This window comes from Rattus norvegicus, chromosome 19 (genome assembly GCF_036323735.1).
Source record: "Rattus norvegicus strain BN/NHsdMcwi chromosome 19, GRCr8, whole genome shotgun sequence".
In the NCBI taxonomy this organism is placed as follows: Eukaryota; Metazoa; Chordata; class Mammalia; order Rodentia; family Muridae; genus Rattus; species Rattus norvegicus.
The window spans coordinates 52,324,964-52,344,323 of NC_086037.1; the positions used below are offsets into that span (position 1 = coordinate 52,324,964).

General features: G+C 45.2%; 1 protein-coding gene across 1 annotated transcript in view; it reads left to right on the plus strand.

Annotated features, from left to right (window-relative positions):
- Positions 1-19,360, plus strand: part of Wwp2 (WW domain containing E3 ubiquitin protein ligase 2) — a 124,405-nt gene that overhangs the window by 68,401 nt on the left and 36,644 nt on the right. The window contains exons 7-8 of the mRNA NM_001106184.1: positions 6,783-6,910; positions 16,731-16,941. Coding sequence (NP_001099654.1) covers positions 6,783-6,910; positions 16,731-16,941 — 339 coding nt within the window. The remainder of the gene's footprint in view (positions 1-6,782; positions 6,911-16,730; positions 16,942-19,360) is intronic.

A 19,360-nucleotide genomic window follows, 5' to 3' on the forward strand; every position in this document is an offset into this window, starting at 1 on the left:
GGGACTGATTCTTAATCCTCCTTGGACTAAATCCATGAATACTCAAGACCCACAGGTAAAGTGGTATAACCATGTGACTTACCTAAATCTTCCCATATACATTAAGTCACTCTACATTAACCCTTCAAAGGCCATGCAAATAGTTTAAGGAATAATATCAGAAAATAAAGTTTGTCTGCATTCAATACATATGTCCCCCCCCCCGTTCTTTTTGATCCCCAGTTGATCGAATCCGTGGAGGTAGAACCCCTTGGATACAAAGGACCCCCTGATAAACTAGGGGGTATACTAGGGCCAGATACTAGGGCCTGGTCAGTAGTCAGTTCTTTCAGGATCAGAACTGTCTTCCAGGGAGGCAGTGAAAGGCTAGGTTAAGATGCAGCCACTTCCAGTAGGAAGAAGAGATGTTGGACAGACACCTTGGTGTTCAGCTCTCTGCAGACCAGTCCTCTGCAGATTCTTCTTGTGTGTTAGTGGAGGTTGATGGCCCACAGGACAGATTCCTGTGTGAGTGTTCCATGTCCTTTACCGCTGGTTCTGACAGTCTCATATGCTACTGCCTCTGTCCGAGGACTTTCTTATGTCTTCCAATGCTCTGCTGACTCATTTCCTCAATTCTGAACTTGAGCTGTCTTGTGAGTTTGGCAGAGTGGGGTTTTCTGATCACTGAAGCTCAACGTGCGACCTGATATTAGAGTAGATGAGGGACAATTAATTCTCTCTTAGGGAGTCCAGAACAGTAGCAACCACAGAAAGCATTGCTGTCTCCCCAGGCTGAGCAGAGGTTAGTTGTCTGTCTTACTGTAGTTAGACTTGACAGCAGTGCTCTGTCTTCCTTTCCTGTCCTTCCTGAGCCTGGCAGCTTAGAGGTGGGGTGTAGAGCTGGCCCCATTACTCTGGGGATGACTCACATGGTCTTGTTTTCAGCTCTAATTGTGCCTTCCTTGGTTCACCTATCCATCCTATCCATCCACCTCCATTTCTCTCTTTCTTTTGAGTTGATGTTTGAGTGAGGTGTCTGAGAAGGAGACGGGTAGAGGAGGCTTGCCTATAGATACCTCTCGGAATGGTAGAGGCGCTTCTTTTTCTGTCACCAACCCCCACCCCTTTTGTCTCTTTTTTACTTCTATTTTAAATGCCCATTTCTTGCTGATTCTCTTACTGGAAACTGGCCCAGCTCCATTTAACTTTTTTCCCACGCTGCTATTAATAGACAATGGCCAGCTAAGAGTCTGAGGAGAGGACAGTGTGATGGGCAGGTGCCCTCTTGCTTCACGTGCTCAAGCAAGTGTGATTGATTCCGATCAGACAGATTGATACATCTATTAGGCTGTATAATGTCTGCCTGTTTTGTTCAATTGAAGGAAAGCCATCAGTTGTGAGGTCCTTAAACTTCTCTTTCCTGCACCAATGGGCAGGTCTGAAGGTCAAAGAACTCCATGTTCCAAGTCTGCTACTGAGATAGAGCAGTATGCGTGGCATCTGGAAGTCAAGTGCTCAGCCTTAAGGAATCTCCACGTTTACCAACAGAGATGTTTGTAGGGCCTTAGGCTTGTCTTAAGTCACAATCACATCAATGCTTCTTCTGTATACGTGTGCTATTCTCCCTCTGCAAGTTACCTGCCCTTTAAACCTTTTATTTTTTTTCTCAGCTAGTGAGACAGTTCTGTTGTGACTGAAATATACAAACTGTTATTACTATTATTTTTAAGTTATGAAGTAAGATGGGCATATCTTAATCCCAGTACTTGGGAGGCAGATCTTTGTGTGTGAGGCCAGCCTGGTGTACAAGATGAGACTCTGTTTCAAAATAAAAACATAAACCACAACAAGGAAACAAGATACCTTATTGTCTTTTTCATTTGCATTTCCCTAAGAGCTCGGGGTGCTGGTGATGTTTTTGCGTTTCTTTACTATCTGCATGCCTTTGATAAGAAGAATCTGTTCATACCTTTTACTTTTAAAATACTCAGTTAACTTAAGACATTATGTGTTCTAGAGAAAAATTCTTTTGTAGTTCTATATTTGCAGTCCATGGACTGTCTTTTTGTTGTTTTTTAATTAAATGTTTTAAGACTCATTTTAAATTATGTGTAGGTAGGTGTATTTGCACGTGAGTGTGTGCACAGCGAGTACAGATGCTGATGGAGGACAGAAGCCTCAGGGCTCCTCAGAGCTGGAGTTAGATACGTCAGTGAGCAGACTGAATCAGGTGTTGGGAACTGAACCTGGGTCTCTGGAAAAGCAGCTGGTGCTCTTAGTCACTGAGCTACTGCTCAGGGCCCCTCTCAGGGCAGTGTTTTTGAAAGAACAGTTTGTCATAGCAGCATTATGGACACATAAGCATATAAAAGTATCTTTTATTTACTTGATGTAATTGTCTCCAAGCTCACTGCCTCCGTCTGCTAGCCTAGGCCTAGTCCTGGAAGCCTCTAGGCTCTGTACAATCTTATTAGGCTTAGATTGTTTTCAGTCTCTGAGACTTACTGTTGAATAACTCAACCTTTCCAGCTCCTGCTGAAATCAAACTCCTCTCCACACAGATTCAATCTGGCTTCTCACGGCTTCTGACTGAATTGCTGCTTGGCCTCATACTAACTTCGGCAATCTATTCTAGTCTTCTGGCTCCTTGTTCTCTGGCTTGTTCTGTCTTCACCTGCATCTAGCTTGCTCTCTTTATCTACAACCTGTCTCTATACCACTGTCCTGGTAAAGCTGCCCTCTCCCTTTGCACTGCTCTCTCCTTGGGCATATCCTATTTTGTTAAGTTTTTCTCTGATTTGTCCCTTTCTCTGCCACTCAATTAGATATCACTTTCAAACATAGGGGATTCCTTCTACAAACTAACTTTACCTTCATTGTTTTGGGTTTAAAGATGTGTACTAAGGGTGTGTCTGTATTCCAACCAGAGGGATTAAAGGTGCTAAGGGTTGAGCCACCCCACAACTAGAAACAGGTTTTTTCAGTAAATAACACAATTTCGGGGTACACAGTGTGATCAGATATCCTGCAACACAGGTGTATTGGAGCAAGACTGCAGGTTACTGTATTTCACTGTGGTGACAGCTTCTTGGGGTCAGGACCTGTTTTGTTCCAGTCCTAGACAGGGACTTGCAGTCAGAAGTAACAGTTGAGTAACAGTTCAGTGATTCACAAAAAGGATGAGACAAGATGTCTCAAGAATCTAAGACTGTGGTCATCAGGATACAAAGTTTCAGGACCAAGATGAAAGCCAAGAACAGTTGCCTAGACCTCCTCTGCTTCAGAGAGGAGTGTGGAGAGAATCCCAGGCTCTGGCCTTGATTGGAATTGCTCGGTGGCTTCAGTTCCTGAGGGAGGAACTGAGGTAAGGATATTACCAACATTCGAAGGAGGATTTGACAGAAACAGAGCTAAGTTTCTATAACTGAGCAACTTGACACCATCGTGGAGTTTGGCCTGACTGGCATGGTGGTTAAGTTGTCTCCTCATTGCCTAGTGTGTGGATGTGGAGGGGAGGGGGGCTTCATAGAAACTTCTTGCCCCTACAGTGTGGAGGGGGATGAAGCCAAAGTTGGAGTCATTGGCAGAGCTGAAGCCAGGCTGTCTGTGGCAGAGGCCAGCTCATCTCCTCCCCGTTGCCTGAGTTTGTCCTAGTGCTATTTTGGCTTGTGGTGTGTGGTTTCAGTGAGTGAGCCAGTTGGTAATCACGACACAATCGCATCTTTTAAGGGTTGAGTGAGCAACCCAGGAGAGGAAACTGCTGAAGAGATTTTTCCTCAATTGGTAAGGCTTTGTCTTCCCTGTGAGGGGTAAGGAGTAAGGGGTTTTGAAGGTAATACAAGGGCAAGAGGAGGGAGGGGGATGGAGAGAGAGAAGAGATGGGAGAGAGGGAGGGGGATAGATAGATAGATAGATAGATAGATAGATAGATAGATAGATAGATAAATAGTTAATTTGGTGTGTGTGTGTGTCTGTGTGTGTGTGTGTGTGTGTGTGTGTGTGTGTGGAGAGAGAGAGAAAGAATGTGTGTATGCATATGTGTGTGTGGTGTGTGTGGTGTGTGTGTGTGTGTGTGTGTGTGTGTGTGTGTGGAGAGAGAGAAAGAATGTGTGTATGCATATGTGTGTGTGTGGTGTGTGGTGTGTGTGTGTGTGTGTGTCTGTGTGTGTGTGTGTGTGTGTGTGTGTGAGAGAGAGAGAGAGAGAGAGAGAGAGAGAGAGAGAGAGAGAGAGAGAGAGGTGGGCAGTTGGCCCAGCTGTGAGGCAGCCATTTGCACAGAGTGGTCCCAGCTGCCCCTGACTTATGGGCTAATCCCGGCCCTGCTCCAGCCTGTCATTCAGGGTAAGCTGCTGTCATTAGTGGTTAAACATTTCTGAAAGCATTCTCTGTCAACTCTGACCACATGCCCTTTCAGGGAAGAGAGGGAGGAGAGGGAGGAGGAGCCAGGAGAGCCATGAGCCCCACCCTGTTATCCATATCCAGCTGCTTGACAGAAATGACAAGCAAGGAACCTTGGCTCGGGAAGTTATCCGGGTTGGTTAACGCCTGTGTGTCTGACAGTGTCCTTGCTGCTTCAACTCCATGAGGAACTGTAGTTACAAACCAGGAAGGTCTTTTGTTGTCTATGGAAGAAGACTCTTGGCGGGAATACACCTTCATTAACTAATTTCATCTCTCTCAAGCTCTCTGCCCTCAACACATGCATACACTGAGCCACACTGGACAGTGCTGCAGCAGACACCTTTCCCTCCAGAACTGGTGTGTGTTCTTTCTGTTTCTGTGGTGAAGCACTTAATACTATTATTTCTTCCCACCAATGGGGGCTTTGAAATTCTTGGAGGTATGGTTGACAGTTTTTGAGTTTTGAAATTGGTTCGAGGAAAAATAAGATGAACAGAGAAGTCTGAACTGAGCCCTTACCTCTGTGGCTGAGTCGTGTCCTCTTTCAGCTTACAAGGACCACACTGGCTTTCTGTAGTGTGGATTCCAGAGTTTGCTGGGTCCTGAAGTCTGTCTCTGTTTCTGCCTCTCTGTTCTCACTCACTTCGTAGCCACTGGGCTTAAAGGTGTGTGACACCATTATCAGCTTTTTTGGTTTTTTGTTTTGTTTTGTTTTTGTTTTTGTTTTTTAATTTATTTAAAGATAAAATCTCATTTTGTAGCTCTTAGTCTGGTACTTGCAGTGTAACCCTGGCTGTTCTCAAACCCTCAGCAGTCCTCCCACCTCAGCGTCCTGAGTGCTAGCATTTCAGATGTGTGCCACCACATCTGCCTTCCCTCTCTCCCTGTCCCCCCTAAGCACAACTGTTCTTTCTCTTTAAAAAACTTTTATGGGTTTTTTTCCTTATCAGAAGTATACAAGCTCTGAGAAAGCAACTAGAAAAATCTAAGAACACAAACACCAAAACCAAAGAATCCCTTTTCAGAGCTCCTAAGGTCATCACCATTAGTGTTTGGTTTATGTCCATCTTGTCACAAGAGTCTGTTACTGAAAGCCAGGGCTGGTGCTGAATGTCTTTAACCCCAGCACTCAGGAGGCAGAGGCAGGTATGCGGTGGGATGGTTCCGAACCCCTACCAAGCCGGCTGTTCTTTATGCTGCAGGGTTCAGTCCCAGCCTTCTGGAGGATATTCTCAGCAGCAGGCGCTCTGGTGGGTACTCCTCCCAGCAGGGAGCTGTGTGAGGTCAAGTCTTGCTGACTGACTAGGGGAAAGTAGCCCCAGAGAAAGTCAACAAAAGCCCCCCCCCCCCCCAGTCCACTGTCCATCTCCAGCCAAGAAAATGGGTGGGACTGTGTTCCAAGCTTCTGCTCTGTAGAACGTTCTGTTGTTTGTTTACCTGTAAATGAGGCAGTAGAGGCCCTGTCAGTCAGAGTGGCTGTGCTGAGTGAACTGGTACCTTAAAGTGCAGGGCCCAGGTCATGGGGTGTAGCTTAGTGTGTAAGGTTTTCCTCTGGGGTCACTGTGATCCGTTCTGTTGTCTATGGTCTTTCAGCCCTGCGCTCTGTGGTGGTGTAAGTTGTTTTCTCAACCTTTGATTCCTTTCCTGGAAAGAAACAGACTTGTCTTCATTCAGAAGATGGCCTTTAAACCATCTGGTCATTGCAAATGAAATGACTATGGGCATACTGAGAATGTCTGTTAATGAAAGAGCCAAGCCAAAGAGCAGAGAAACTTAGAAGTCAGAAGTTTTCACAGAGTAGAATGAAGGCAGGCTATAAAACAAGCCCAAGAATACATTTTCCTCCTTGCTTTGTGCTCTGAGAAAATGTCAGATAGGTTTCTGCTAGATCCTTCCATCCCTGTGGGTGAGGGCCACTTCTGTATTGTCTCACTCACCAGGAGCTGTTGAGTTATCTTCTCGAGGTATGATGTGCCGCCATATGCATTGCCCCACACTGCCTAATTATCTCTCCAGCGATAGAGAAAGTTGATTTGCATACATTTTTGGACCCTTTTACCTAATGGGAGACTATTTCATCAACCCTCTATCCAGATTTTTTTTTATTTCTAATACTTAGGCCCAATAAAAATAATGCGATGGTCACAGGGTATTTGCCAGTTATTTCAGATGTGGGGTGATTTGCTCTAGATTTGTTTACTTCAAGTGGAAAAGTTTGCACAAAGCTGCCTTTTGGGCTTTTACCAAGAAGGAAGCTTCCATGGGTCTCTGCTCGGAGCCAGCTCCTGTTAAATGAAAAGCTGGAGTGGCTACAGGGCCTGTCTAATAAATAGCAAGAGAGGGAAAACGTCTTTCGCACAGTGACTTATGTCGGTTTGCTTTACACTCTGAACCCCCAGGACGCACAGACATTCAGGTGGCTCAGCCAGGACAGCCACAGCAACTGGCGAACAAAGTCCTGGTGCTAGGAACCGCCACCGCCAACCTGTGAAGAACCCCAGCAGCAGTGGCTTAGCCAATGGCACAGGTGAGTGACGACACAGCGGCCGCCGCACCAGAGCAGGATGCCCTTGCCTGTCCTGTGTACTTGGGACACTGCCTTCTGTGCCACAATATAGTGGAGTGCAAAGCTGCCAGCATTGTGTGAATTTGAGTCCACTACTTATCCCATTGACCCATCTTCTTTGACCTCTTTGGCTTATTTCTGAACACCTAAGGTTATTCTCCATGTTCCTGTGCATGCCTAAAATAGTCCTTCGGGTCTGGAGTTTAGCTCAATTGGTAGCCTGAGATAGACCTTGGCTTCAGTCTTTAGCACCTCATATATGCACGCTTATAATCCCAGCACTTGAGAGGTAGAAGGAGGCAGGAGGAGTAGAAGTCAGAAGTCATCTCGGCCATATGACAAGTTCAAGGTCAGCCTGGGTGCATGAGATTCTGTCTCAAAATAAAAGTGAAAAAGAAAATATTCCTTTGTATAGAAAAAATTTTAAAGTATGTTTTTCTCATTAATTACTTACCAATATTGGATTTCATTTGGATTAAATAAAGATTTATTTAGTTTGGTTTTTATGTGTATGTGTGGGCATATATGTTCACTACACACATACAGGTGTTCTTGGAGACCAGAGGAGGGTGTTATGGCCCCTCAAACTAGAGTTACAGCACTTAGGAACCACCCAGTATGGCTGCTGAGAACTGAACCCAGATCCTCTGTGAGAACACTTAACCACTGAGCCCTGTCCCCAGTCTCACTGTGCTGTTGTTTTGAGCCAGGGTCTCATTGCAGGCCTGGAACTCACTATGTAGACAAACGAGTCTCAAATGCATAGGGATATGCCTACCACTCACCCAAGGCCACTACACTCAGCCTTAGATGTCTTATTTACACGTGAGCTTTTTGAGAAAAAAATCCTAGTTTAGGGAGTTTGTCAAAGTTTGAAAAAGAAAAGACTGAGTTTGCCCTAAGAGCTGAGTGGGAAAGGCCACAGCATTCTAGGGGTGGAGATACTGAAAAGTGTGAAGTCCGTACTAGATACTGCTGTCACCATTCCAGCGTAGACACCATGAGAGAGGAGACACTTGGTGCTAGCCACACCTAGGAATTTATCTGCACTTGGCTCTGTCCCCCTATCCTCAGGAAGGGAAGGCCTGTGACAACGTCAGTCATTTTCATCCTGTTTCTGTCTCGCTGGACAGTGTCAGGCAAACATTCATTTTCTCAAGTTTTTGAGGACTGTTAAGTCTTTAGTGACAGCAGGTCATTTGGTCATTTGTGTCTTTACTTTGGGTCCAGTGGGAGGAGACGCAGACATTTGGTTCCACAGCCTGTAGACAGAGGAGTGTAATTCCAGCTGAGTGTCACGGGGGTGGTTCGTAGATGCCCGTTTGTGATCGCACAAGTGACATGAAGACGTAGCACTTGGTCTGTTGTGGCTGTTGTTCGCCCGTGATAGGCTGACTGAGTAGCACTCTACTTGGTTGGCTGTGACATGGATTTCAGGTCTCAGGAAACAGTGTGTGGGGCTTGAGAGCCATCTGTAGCTTCTGTTGCCTAGTTATCGAACTGTGTAAGGAATGGCGGAGTGAAATGCAAGTCTGGGGTATCCCTTGACTTCCTTCCTGGAGTTGCGGACCTGCCTGAAGGAAATGAACCAGCTCCCATGAACCTCTTGGATGAAAGTAACTGCAGATGTGGAGTCCCAGAAGCCACTTTCTCAGCCTGCCTAGTGCTCAGGGGACAACCACCATATCCCTGTGCTAGACCCTTCCCATCTGCATTAAGGAGTGGCAAGCAAGCGTCTGTGGACTGTTGCACAGAACCATATATAGCATTCTGAGTAGCAGCAAACGTGCGTTTCTTAGAAAGCAAGGCCATATCACCCCGATCCCTTGTACACTAGCCAGGTTAACCTCCACCCTCTCTGCTTTTATAAAAAGAGCTCAAAGGCACTGGATCCTCCCAGACGGTAGAGTTACAGGTGATTGTAAGTCTCTTTGTGTGCGAGAATTGAACCCAGGTCTTCTGCAAGAACAATATGAGTTTTTAACCACGGAGCCATCTCTCTAGCCGTCTGGGATAGCAGCAAACCTTTACTTTCTTTATGTTCAGTTTTAGGTACCTTTGTTTCTTGTCTTTGTCTCCAAAACATTGTGTTCTGGCTTATGAAATAGGGGCCAGCCATGTTTTTATAAGCCACACATGTCTAATTCCAGACTGCTTTGGACATGTTTTGTTAGTATGTCTGAATGCCCAAACCATTCCTAAAATCCAGCTTCAAGGCAGCTCCTGCCTGCTAACACACAAAGGCCCATGCCTCTCCTGTCCTCTGCCTCCCCTCAGCTGCCGCCTCCCCTCTGCCTTTCTTCTGACTCTCCTCTGCTGGGAGATTGTGACTGTGAATGCTGGGAACTGGACTCAAGTCCTCTGAAAGACTCTCCAGATATGCCTCCTGGTAGTTCTCACAGGCATGCGAGATTCATTTAATAGTTTCCTGTTGGCTGTGTATCATTCTCACACACATAACAGACTTTAGGGAGAAAACAGCTCTTTTAACTGCTCAACCATTCTCTCTTCTCCAGCCCCTGTTTACTTTTAAAAGCGGTCTCCATGATTGGAGTAGAGCTTGTCGACAGTTGGTAGAGCACTTGCCTAGCTTGTGTGAGCCACCTCATAATGGAGTTCAAGGGAAGCCAGGGCTATGAGATCCCAACTCAGATTAAAATAATGTAGTGCAGTTCACAGCCACGCATCATTTAACTCTTCTCCCTCAGCTCTTACCTGGTTCCTCAGTTTTTGTTTGGTTTTGTTTTGTTTGAGATAGGAGTGGCGTTGTGCAACCTTAGCTAGCTTGGAAAACTATGCACTCCAGGCTGGCCTTGAACATAGAGCACTTCCCCTGCCTGTGTCCTAAAGTGTTGTAATTACAGTTATGCCCCTCCACTGGCATGCTTTCCTCTTTGCAAACAGGTTTGCTCTGGGGAAAAATAGAAATATAGTTTTGAAGGAACAGTTCTAGCTGTGTTGTCCTGCCTGGCCTTGAATGCCTAGGCTCTAGCTGCCCCCTGGGCCCTTCTCCTGAGTAGCTGACTCTGTATGCAGAGGCTTCTGAACATAAACAGCTTTGTAGTGCAATTCTTTTTTTTTTTTTTTTTTTTGGCCCAATTGATAAGATATAATTGCCCACCTAAACATATAAAGCCCAGTACCATCCATCACTTAAGAACATTAATAACAACCTGTAAATAACGTTACCTGCCATATTGTCCTGCCACGGCTTCTCTGTAGTGCAATTCTTGAATCAATAAAATGAAGTAAATTTCTTTTTTTTTTATTCTTTTTTTCGGAGTTGGGGACCGAACCCAGGGCCTTGCGCTTGCTAGGCAAGTGTTCTACCACTGAGCTAAATCCCCAACCCCCTCATGGCCTATTCTTATTATCTCTGTTTTTATTTTGTTTTGTTTGGGTGTTGGAGATTGAACTCCTGTACGCACACATTTACTACTGAGCCACATACCAGCCCTAAGTTAATCTTCCCGGTATTGAGTGTTAATTACGCAGTTTTTCATGTGACTTTTACTTAGTTTAGCACTTACTGCTTTCTTCTATACCGTGAGGATTTATTTCTTGTTTTGAGTGAGTTCCACATATTTTGATTATTGGGATAGTGTCTTTAAAAGTTTTATCTTATGCATATAGATGCTTTGCCTGCATGTGCCTATCACCTTGTGACTGCCTGATGCCCTCCTTACAGGGCGTCAGATTGCTGTGAGCTGCCATGTGTGTGCTGACAAGTGTCCTGTGGAAGAGCAGTCAGTGCTCTTAACCGCTGAGCATCTCTCCAGCCCTGGCATAGTGTGTCTTCTGATGTCTACAAGGGCTAGCTCTGTCTTCTGATGTCTACAAGGGCTAGCTCTGTCTTCTGATGTCTACAAGGGCTAGCTCTGTCTTCTGATGTCTACAAGGGCTAGCTCTGTCTTCTGATGTCTACAAGGGCTAGCTCTGTCTTCTGATGTCTACAAGGGCTAGCTCTGTCTTCTGATGTCTACAAGGGCTAGCTCTGCCTTGTTACCTTTTCTCTTTGAAAATTCATAGATTTTTCAAAACAAATTCTGGGCTTTAAATTTTAAAGGCATGCTACAAGTGGGAGTTACACTAATCTACCTAATCTAATTAAGATCTAATCTTACCATCAGGCAGGCACTGAGGGATGCTTTACCACCCTTAACCCTTTATTCTCATATAACTTTACCGTTTTTCTTTTTGCTTAAAGATTCATGGTTGTTGTTTTTGAGAGAGTGTCACTGTGATAGCCTCTGGCTAGCCTGGAACTCAATACATAGACCAAGCTGGCCTTAAACCCTCTGCCTCCCAAGTGATGCAATTACAGGCCTGTACCACCACCCCATCTATTTTTGTCATTTTTAATCATGTGTCTTTGTGTGGGTATGGGCACCTAATGTAGGTGCTGGGAACAAAACTCAGGTCTTCTCTAACCCCTATTAAAAAAAATTCTTTGTGTATATGTATGTATGTATATATATATATATATATATATATATGTATGAATGATTTCATGTATGTGTTCAAGGTGTGTACAAGTAAATGCATGTGTGTATGTGCATGCGCCTTTGTGTATAGGTCAGAGGTCGATGTTGAGTATCTTCTTCAGTGCCCTTCACCTTATTTCGAAACAAATCTCCTCTCTCTTTCTCTTTGAAGTTGTAGCTCATCAACTGGTAGACTGGCTTGCCTGGAATTAAGAAAAAATGTCCAATTCCTGATCTTTTTCTTGGCCAAAGGGTTTCCTATCCTTGAATGAATGTGATTCATAAAGTTGAAGTGTTTAACCAACATCACAGGGGAGCCTTGTGAAACACTCACGATTATAGCAACCATGGCTGTTCTGTTGCCATGGCACCTACCCACCTCCCTGCCCTGGCTCCTGCACTCCTCTTCCATCCAGGAGCGCACCCAAGCTCTCTTCATTTTCTTCTTCCCATCTTTCTTCCCTACAGTCCTCTGGGTTTGCACAGCGATTCTGCTGCTCGCTGCTTGCACGCACCTGTCTGAATACTCCTGGCTGCAGCCTGCGTGCCTTTGGTGAAGTGGCAGTGACATTTTCCTCATGGGCTATTGGAGTGACAAATGAGCTAATAAAAGTGTACTTGCTAAAGGCAGTGGGGATCCTGGGTTGGATCCTAGAACAGAAAAAGCGACTTAGTGGAAAAGTTAGTGAGATTCAAATAAAATCTGGAGTTTAGTTAATAGTATTGTACACGTTTTTCCTTTTTTAAAAGAATTTGTCAAATGTGCCATGGTTCTATAAAATACTAACACTAGGGGACATCAGGTAAAGGATCCACCATCTTGTCATCTTTTTTAAATTTTAAGTTTAGTGAATGCATATTTATTGAATAAGTATTTATCAAACAGTGTTTGACTGGACAGAGTAAGGTATAAGCCAAGACAAGGCTCTGCCTTCTGGTCTCTTTCAATAAAAGTTGGAAACACGAGTGGTGGCTCATGCCTTTAATCCCAGCACTCTGGAGGCAGATGCAAGTGGATCTCTGTGAGTTAGAGGCCAGCCTGGTCTACAGAGAGAGCTCCAGGACAGCCAGGGCTACACAGAGAAACCCTGTTTCAAAAACCAAAAACCAAACCAAACAAAATAAAAAGTTGAAAACACACCTCTGCCAAGTCCCGAGTGCTGTTCCAGCACGAGCTCTGGGTAGCACAGCTGAGTCCACAGGCGCTGTGGAATCTGTATAAGCAATGACCAGCTATCTGTTTTGTGAATAGAATATAAATATAATATTTTGCATTTATGTGGGAGAAACACTTATTACAGACATTTAGTTACTAAGCGGCCGGTCTAGCCTCTGCCAGGTAGTATGAACACCGTCAGGAAGGCAGGCCAACCTGAGGCAGAGACTCCAGCTCGGCGCAGTGGCAGTGCACTTGCTCAACCCATGCAAGGCTCCGGGTTTGATCCTCAGCACTGCAAAATAAGTAAATAAATCAAACCCAAGTCTCAACCATTGGCAACCCACGCCTCAGAAGTCTGGCTTGGTGACATCCTGGGAAGACGTGTTGGTTTTAGCTGACAACTAGCATTAGCCAGTTGACTCTGGCAATTATTCAGTTACATATAGTCTTGATGCACACTGAACGATGTGCAGATAAGTGGAGTGGGCGGCCTAAGCCCTGGAAGCAGACAGCAGGGTATGAACTAGATGTCCTATGAGCATGTCCGTTACTTGCCCTCCTGGGGGAAATGCTTCACAGTATAAATGGGGATAGCTGAGGAGCCTGCTGTTGAGGTTGTGTGAGGCTTAAAGGACATAAGCCAAAGGAAGAACCCCACCCCACCCCACAGTCAGAAATGCCCATTGTTCTAATTTAAGTTTGTCATCTGCGACTAGAGACTGCTCAGCAGTTAGAGTGCTTTCTGCTCCTTCAGAAAACCCTGACTTAATTCCTAGCACCCACATGGTAGTTGACAACCATCCCTAACTCCAGGGGGTCTGTCGCCCTTTTGTGAACTCCTCGGACACCAGGCACAGAATAAGTAATGCACAGACATTCTGTGTAGCAAGGCACATAAAATACATCTTCAGAAAATGTCATCTGACTCTCTTGGTCAGATCCCAATACTATTTAGGAGAAATAGTTCACAGTTAGAAAGGGACAGCCTAGAAACAGTGAGGAAATAGCATTTGTATAGGAGTCAAGGAGGAGACTAATGAGAAAAGGTATCTATGTATGTATTTAATTTTTTCTGTCTGTCTGTCTTTCTCTTTGTCTATTTTTTTTTTTTTGAGACAGGGTCTCTCTGTGTAGCCCTGGGTGTCCTAGAACTTAGAGATTCACTGGCCTCTGCCTTTCAGAGTCAGAGGATTAAAACTGTGCACCACCACTGCCCAGCCAGATACTGATTTTGAGTGGCTTTGGGAATGGAGAACTGAGGCCAGCTGCTAGAGTTGAACTACTCTTCCTTCAAGTCCATCTGCTCACCAGCAACCTGTAACTGTGTTGAACTCCCCAGAGGAAATCAAGAAGGAAGCATGCCTGATTCTTTAGGGGAGTTACAAAACAAGTGTCTGAGTTAGGAAGAGAAGAATGAATTAAGAGTTTTACATATGGGGGCTGGAGAGATGGCTCAGCAGTTTAGAGCCCCGACTGCTCTTCCAGAGGTCCTGAGTTCAATTCCCAGCAACCACATGGTGGCTCACAACCGTCTGTAATGGGATCCGATGCCCTCTTCTGGTGTATCTGAAGACAGCTACAGTGTACTTATATACATAAAATAAATAAATCTTTAAAAAAATAAAAAGTTTTGCATTGATATAAATGTATGGCTCTGACATTTTCAAAGATTACAGTTCTCTTGTTTGATCTGTCTTCAAGTTAGAGGATATGGAGTTTCTTGGGGTCCTTGTAGACATTGTGACCTTGAAAGCGTGAAGAAAAGTGAACTAGGACGGTTGGGGGGCTTGTTTCCTTGTTGCTTATCTCATCACCAGACACAAGTTCCTAGCTCTCAGCCCCTTCCTGTAGCTCTTGGTCCCTTCCTCTGTCTTGAACATTATGAACTCGAGGGATGACCCACTGCTTAAGAGCACTGGCAGCTCTTACAAAGGACCTGGGTTCAATTCCCAGCACCCAAATGGTGTCTCACAACTGTCTATAACTCCAGTTCCAAGGGATTCAACGTTCTCTTCTTGTCTCAATGGGCATTTTACCATGTAGTTCAGATATACATGGAAGCAAAATACTAACAAACATAAAGTTAAAATAATAGAAAAATTATGGAAGCTTTTTTTACCTCTTTGCAGAGTGTTTGAAGAAAAGTACTGTCAGTGTCTAGCAGACAGCTGGCAGCTTTAAAGAAAAGGCTCTGCCTTCTGTAGACTTGGGCTTGACTGTGCTGCACTTAACACCAGTGTACTTCTCTGATACCCTCCTCTTTGTAGCTACTCTTGTATTGGTGTCAGAGTAACCATAGCATATAGAAAGCCCTAAAAAGTTATATTTAATTAATTTACTTTAGATCCATTTTCCAGGGCTGTGGAGGTGGCTTAGTAGGTAAGAGTGTTTGCTTTTCCATCTCATGATTCTCACCTCACATAAAAATTTAGGCACAGCTACATGTGCCCACAAGCCTTGAGGGCAGAGACAGGTGACCCTGAGAGCCTGCTAGTTAGACAGCCTCGCCAAAACAGAAGGCTTCTGGTTCAGAGACACAACCATGCTCAAAGCAATGAGGGAGAGCGACAGATAGAAGAAGACACATGATATTCTGCTGTGGTCTCTGCATGCAAGTGCACGTGGGTGTCCATCCCATGCACACAACACACAATTTATTCTCTCATGTCCTTTAGGAAGGCATGGTTAACTTAGTTTAATGGTTTTTCTTTCACTTTTAATTTGGTTTTTTGAGACAAGGTTAGCCTTGGCTGTCCTGAAACTCACTTTGTAGACCAGAGTGGCCTTGAGTTTACAGAGGTCCTCCTGCTTCTGCTTCCCAAGTGCTGGGATTAAAGGCATGCACCACCCCTGCCGGCATAATGTTTGTAGTAATGCTTTTGTTGTTTGTTTCTTGGAACTAAGTTCTCATTCTGTAGCCCTGGCTATCTGGCCTAGACCTTACTATGTAGCCCTATAGCGAGAATACCAGAGTTTATGTCACTTGTCACCAAAACACTGATGAGCAGAGACAGGAATTGAATCTTTTTAAAAATTTTGTTATTTTTAGTTATGTGTAGTTATATGCATCTGAGGCCAGTGGTGACTGATGTCCTGGAGCCACTTGACGTGAGTGCTGGGAACCTGCTGCCGGTCGCCTGGAAGAAGAACAAGCACTTTTAACCACTGAGCTATCTTTCTAGCCCCAAGAATTGAATCTTTAAACTATACTTTACTTAGAGATCTGGAAACCCATGAAAACAGGCTTAATATTCCAGAAAACCTGCCTTCCCTTCAAGTTCTTGCCAGCACACCTATAGGGAGAGGGAGCAAAGGTAGCCAGTCATTCTGGAGCCTTGGTCGGGTGAGACGCCTTGTCTGTGAGATTCATGGTACAGCTCTCCTTACTGTCTCTTATACTTTTATTATCAGCTATCTCCTGGGCCTTCATGGGGGTGCATGCCTTTAATCCCAGCACTCGGGAAACAGAGGCAGGCAGGTCTTTGTGAGTTCAAGGCCAGGCTGGTTTACAAAGTGAGTTTCAGGACATCTAAGGCTACATAGAAAAAGCCCTGTCTCAAAAAACAAAACAAAAAAATAAAATAAAATCTTTCCTTTAGTCAGCTCTCCTGAGTCACACTAGGGTAGATTACTTAGAACAAACTCTCATGAGTGTGTCTGTGCTGATTGTGATTATGATATTATATAGTGTGCGTGCGCAAAGGTCTTCCCACGGTATAAAGAACAAATGTACCCTTAGAAATAGAATCGAGGGGTTGGGGATTTAGCTCAGTGGTAGAGCGCTTGCCTAGCAAGCGCAAGGCCCTGGGTTCGGTCCCCAGCTCCGAAAAAAAAAAAAAAGAAAAAAAAAAAAGAAAAAAAGAGAAATAGAATCGAGAGTCCTGTTTTGGCTGCTCTCGGACCTGATTGGCATGAAATTCACTGTGTAGTCTGGGCTGGCTTCAAACTTAAGGCCATTCTCCCGCTTCTACCTTCTGGGGGCCAGAACTAGCTCGCATTAGGCCTGGTTTTATAAAACTCATAGTTGTCTAATCTGAGTAGCTGGTCTCACTGATACATGTTTTGTATGGCATGTGAAATCTAGTAAAAGAAAAATTCTTATTCCTGTTATCTTTAAGTATGTTTTCTGCATTTACAGTGAGTGAGGAACCTACGACAGCCAGCGATCCTGAAGAACTGTCGGTTGTTGGTGTGACATCGCCGCCTGCTGCAGCCTCCAGTGTGTCCCCAAATCCCAACACGACATCTCTCCCTGCACCGTCCACACCAGCTGAGGGAGAAGAGCCCAGCACTTCCGGGACACAGCAGCTCCCTGCTGCTGCCCAGGCCCCTGATGCTCTTCCTGCTGGGTGAGTAGTCCTGTGTCCCAGGATGGCATTCTCCTCACCAGGCTAGAAACGATGTGCTTGTTTCTGGCCCACATGTCTTCTTTGCCCAGGCGTCTGGCAAAGTTGTGATGTATAGAAGCAGGAGTGGTGTAAAAGTGCTTGCTCTGTGTACCTCTGGAAGAGCCCTGGAGCCATCCACGTGGTCAGTGTTGCCTTATGCTGGGACTTAAGTGGACAGCTTCTGTCGACCAAGGAACTCGTTGCCTTCCTGGGTGGGGGGGCATGTCTGACTAGTGACTAGCTTTTCCCTCCTGAACTTGACCTTGGCAGTCCACAAAGGACTCAGGCTTTAGGTGCTGAGTTACTGGGACTTTGTTATTCCCACAGCTGTGGCCAGCGTTAAGTTGGGTACTTGTTTTCTTGCTTTCTTTGTGTAGCAAAGATCTCGACCCTGATGGCAACTCCAGCAAGAGTGAATGGAGTGAATAGGGATTAGGAGCGTGGATTCTGGGAACTGACCAGATGGTTCAGTGGTTGCTACTGAGCCAGGCACCCTGGGTTTAGTCCCCATGTCTGCACGGTAAAAGGAGAGAACCGGCTCCTGCAAGTTGTTCTTTGAGCCCCCTCACCCCCACACCATATAAACAAATGTAGAAAAAAATTAAAAGGACATGGGTATTTTTCCCAGGGTACAGAATAAATTACTTCAGCCGTTGAATCCATCCCTCCATCTTACCCATGAGGCCTGGCTGTGTGAGTTAGTTGTGGGTTATATGGTGATAACAAGCATCCTCCTGCAGGGGCTTCCGTAAATGGTGTGTGTGAAATATGCTGAGAGACAGGCCAGGATTGCTTTGAAGTGGTTTCGAAGGAACCACAAGGGCAGAGCCTTTCTCTTTCTTATCTGGGAAACGATCTTATTTTAGTTAAGACTGGCTGTGGCCAGGGCTAGTCCCACTCACTGTCCACCCTCGTCATCAGTATGTACAAGATAAACCAATGTGCCATGCTGGCGAGACCCTCCCAAGTGGAGGGAGAGAACTGACTCTTGCAGGTTGCTGTCCAGCTCTCACACTTGCCCGATGGTACACCCCTACCCCAGGTAATGCTTGTTGGAAGATAAATTGCCTTAGGGCTGGAGAGATGGCTCAGCAGGTGAAGTATTTACTGCCTAGCCTGACAGCCAGAGCTCAGTTCTTAGGCCCTGCGTGGTAGGAGAGAGAGCTGAACCATTCCTGTGGTCTGTAAATACAGAAAGAGTTTAAAAGGAGCCCATTTCTGTCCTACTCAGCACTAGTAACCTGCTGAGGTAGGGTTGAGGATGATGTGTATTCCTTCAGTGTATAATTCATGCAGACACTGGAAAGGTGTCTCCTGCCTCATGGGGGAATATGATGCCTTGTTCATAAAGCCATTTCTGAACTCTCAGCTGTTAAAAAGCCTCTATCAGAAAGTGTGTATGATTTTTGCTGCTTGTATTTAGCATTCATGAAAACTCCTTTCTCCTAATAGTGTGCTGATCAAATGGAAACCGTTGCAGATAATTCTTATTCTCTCAAACCTGAAGAAAACTGGAGTGGTGAGAGGGAGCTCTGCAAAGGCCATTTATTTTCATTATTTTGGGGGGTGTGTGTTTGATTTTTAAAGAAGATTATTAGGCAATTGCTTGTGTATCCCTGTAGAAATTCTATTTTCTATTACCTAAGTGGGAGACTTTATTGTTCTTACTTTCAAATTCTGTGTGCTATAATTTGAGAGGAACAGAGCAGAATCATTTTGGCAGAAAGGAGAGAAAATGGCTGCCTGTATCCCCAGTGAGCTGTTTGTTTTCTTTCCCCTGAGCAAATGCCTGGAAGGCCGGCCTCGCTCTGTGTCAGTCACAGGCAATTAGGGCTAATGGCTCAACATGTCTTTATGTAGGGTGTGTGTGAGGGTTACTGTTCTCTGGGATTGGGCACTTCCTGTTTCCAAGCTGTTGGAAAACTCCAGGCTCTGAAACATTCTCTATTCAGCAGCCCAGGGAAGCCTGTCCCCCACCCCTTTCCTCTCTTGGCCAGAGGCTAAAACACTTTCTGAGGTAGGGTTTGAACAGTGTCTTTTTCTTAGAGCATTTAGAATGTGACAAGGCCCATGTGTGTGTGGGGTAGGTGGGGTAAGGAGGTGCCTCGACTCACCTTTATGTGTAGGGTATTCAGAGAAGAGTATGGGAGCCCCAGGTTTCCAGGGGTGCTTAGTACCTCACTCAGTGTCTGGAGGACCATGTCAGGGCTCAGAGATTGTCATTTTTTACTGGAACCAGCCACTAGCACTGCTGAGCTCACGGTAGTGGGGACAGCAGCTTTTTGGTTGGCTCTTTGGTATTGGAACCCAGAAAGGACATAGTTTCTATATTGACCCTCCCAATTCAGGAGGGCACTGGGAGAAATCACAGAATACCTTT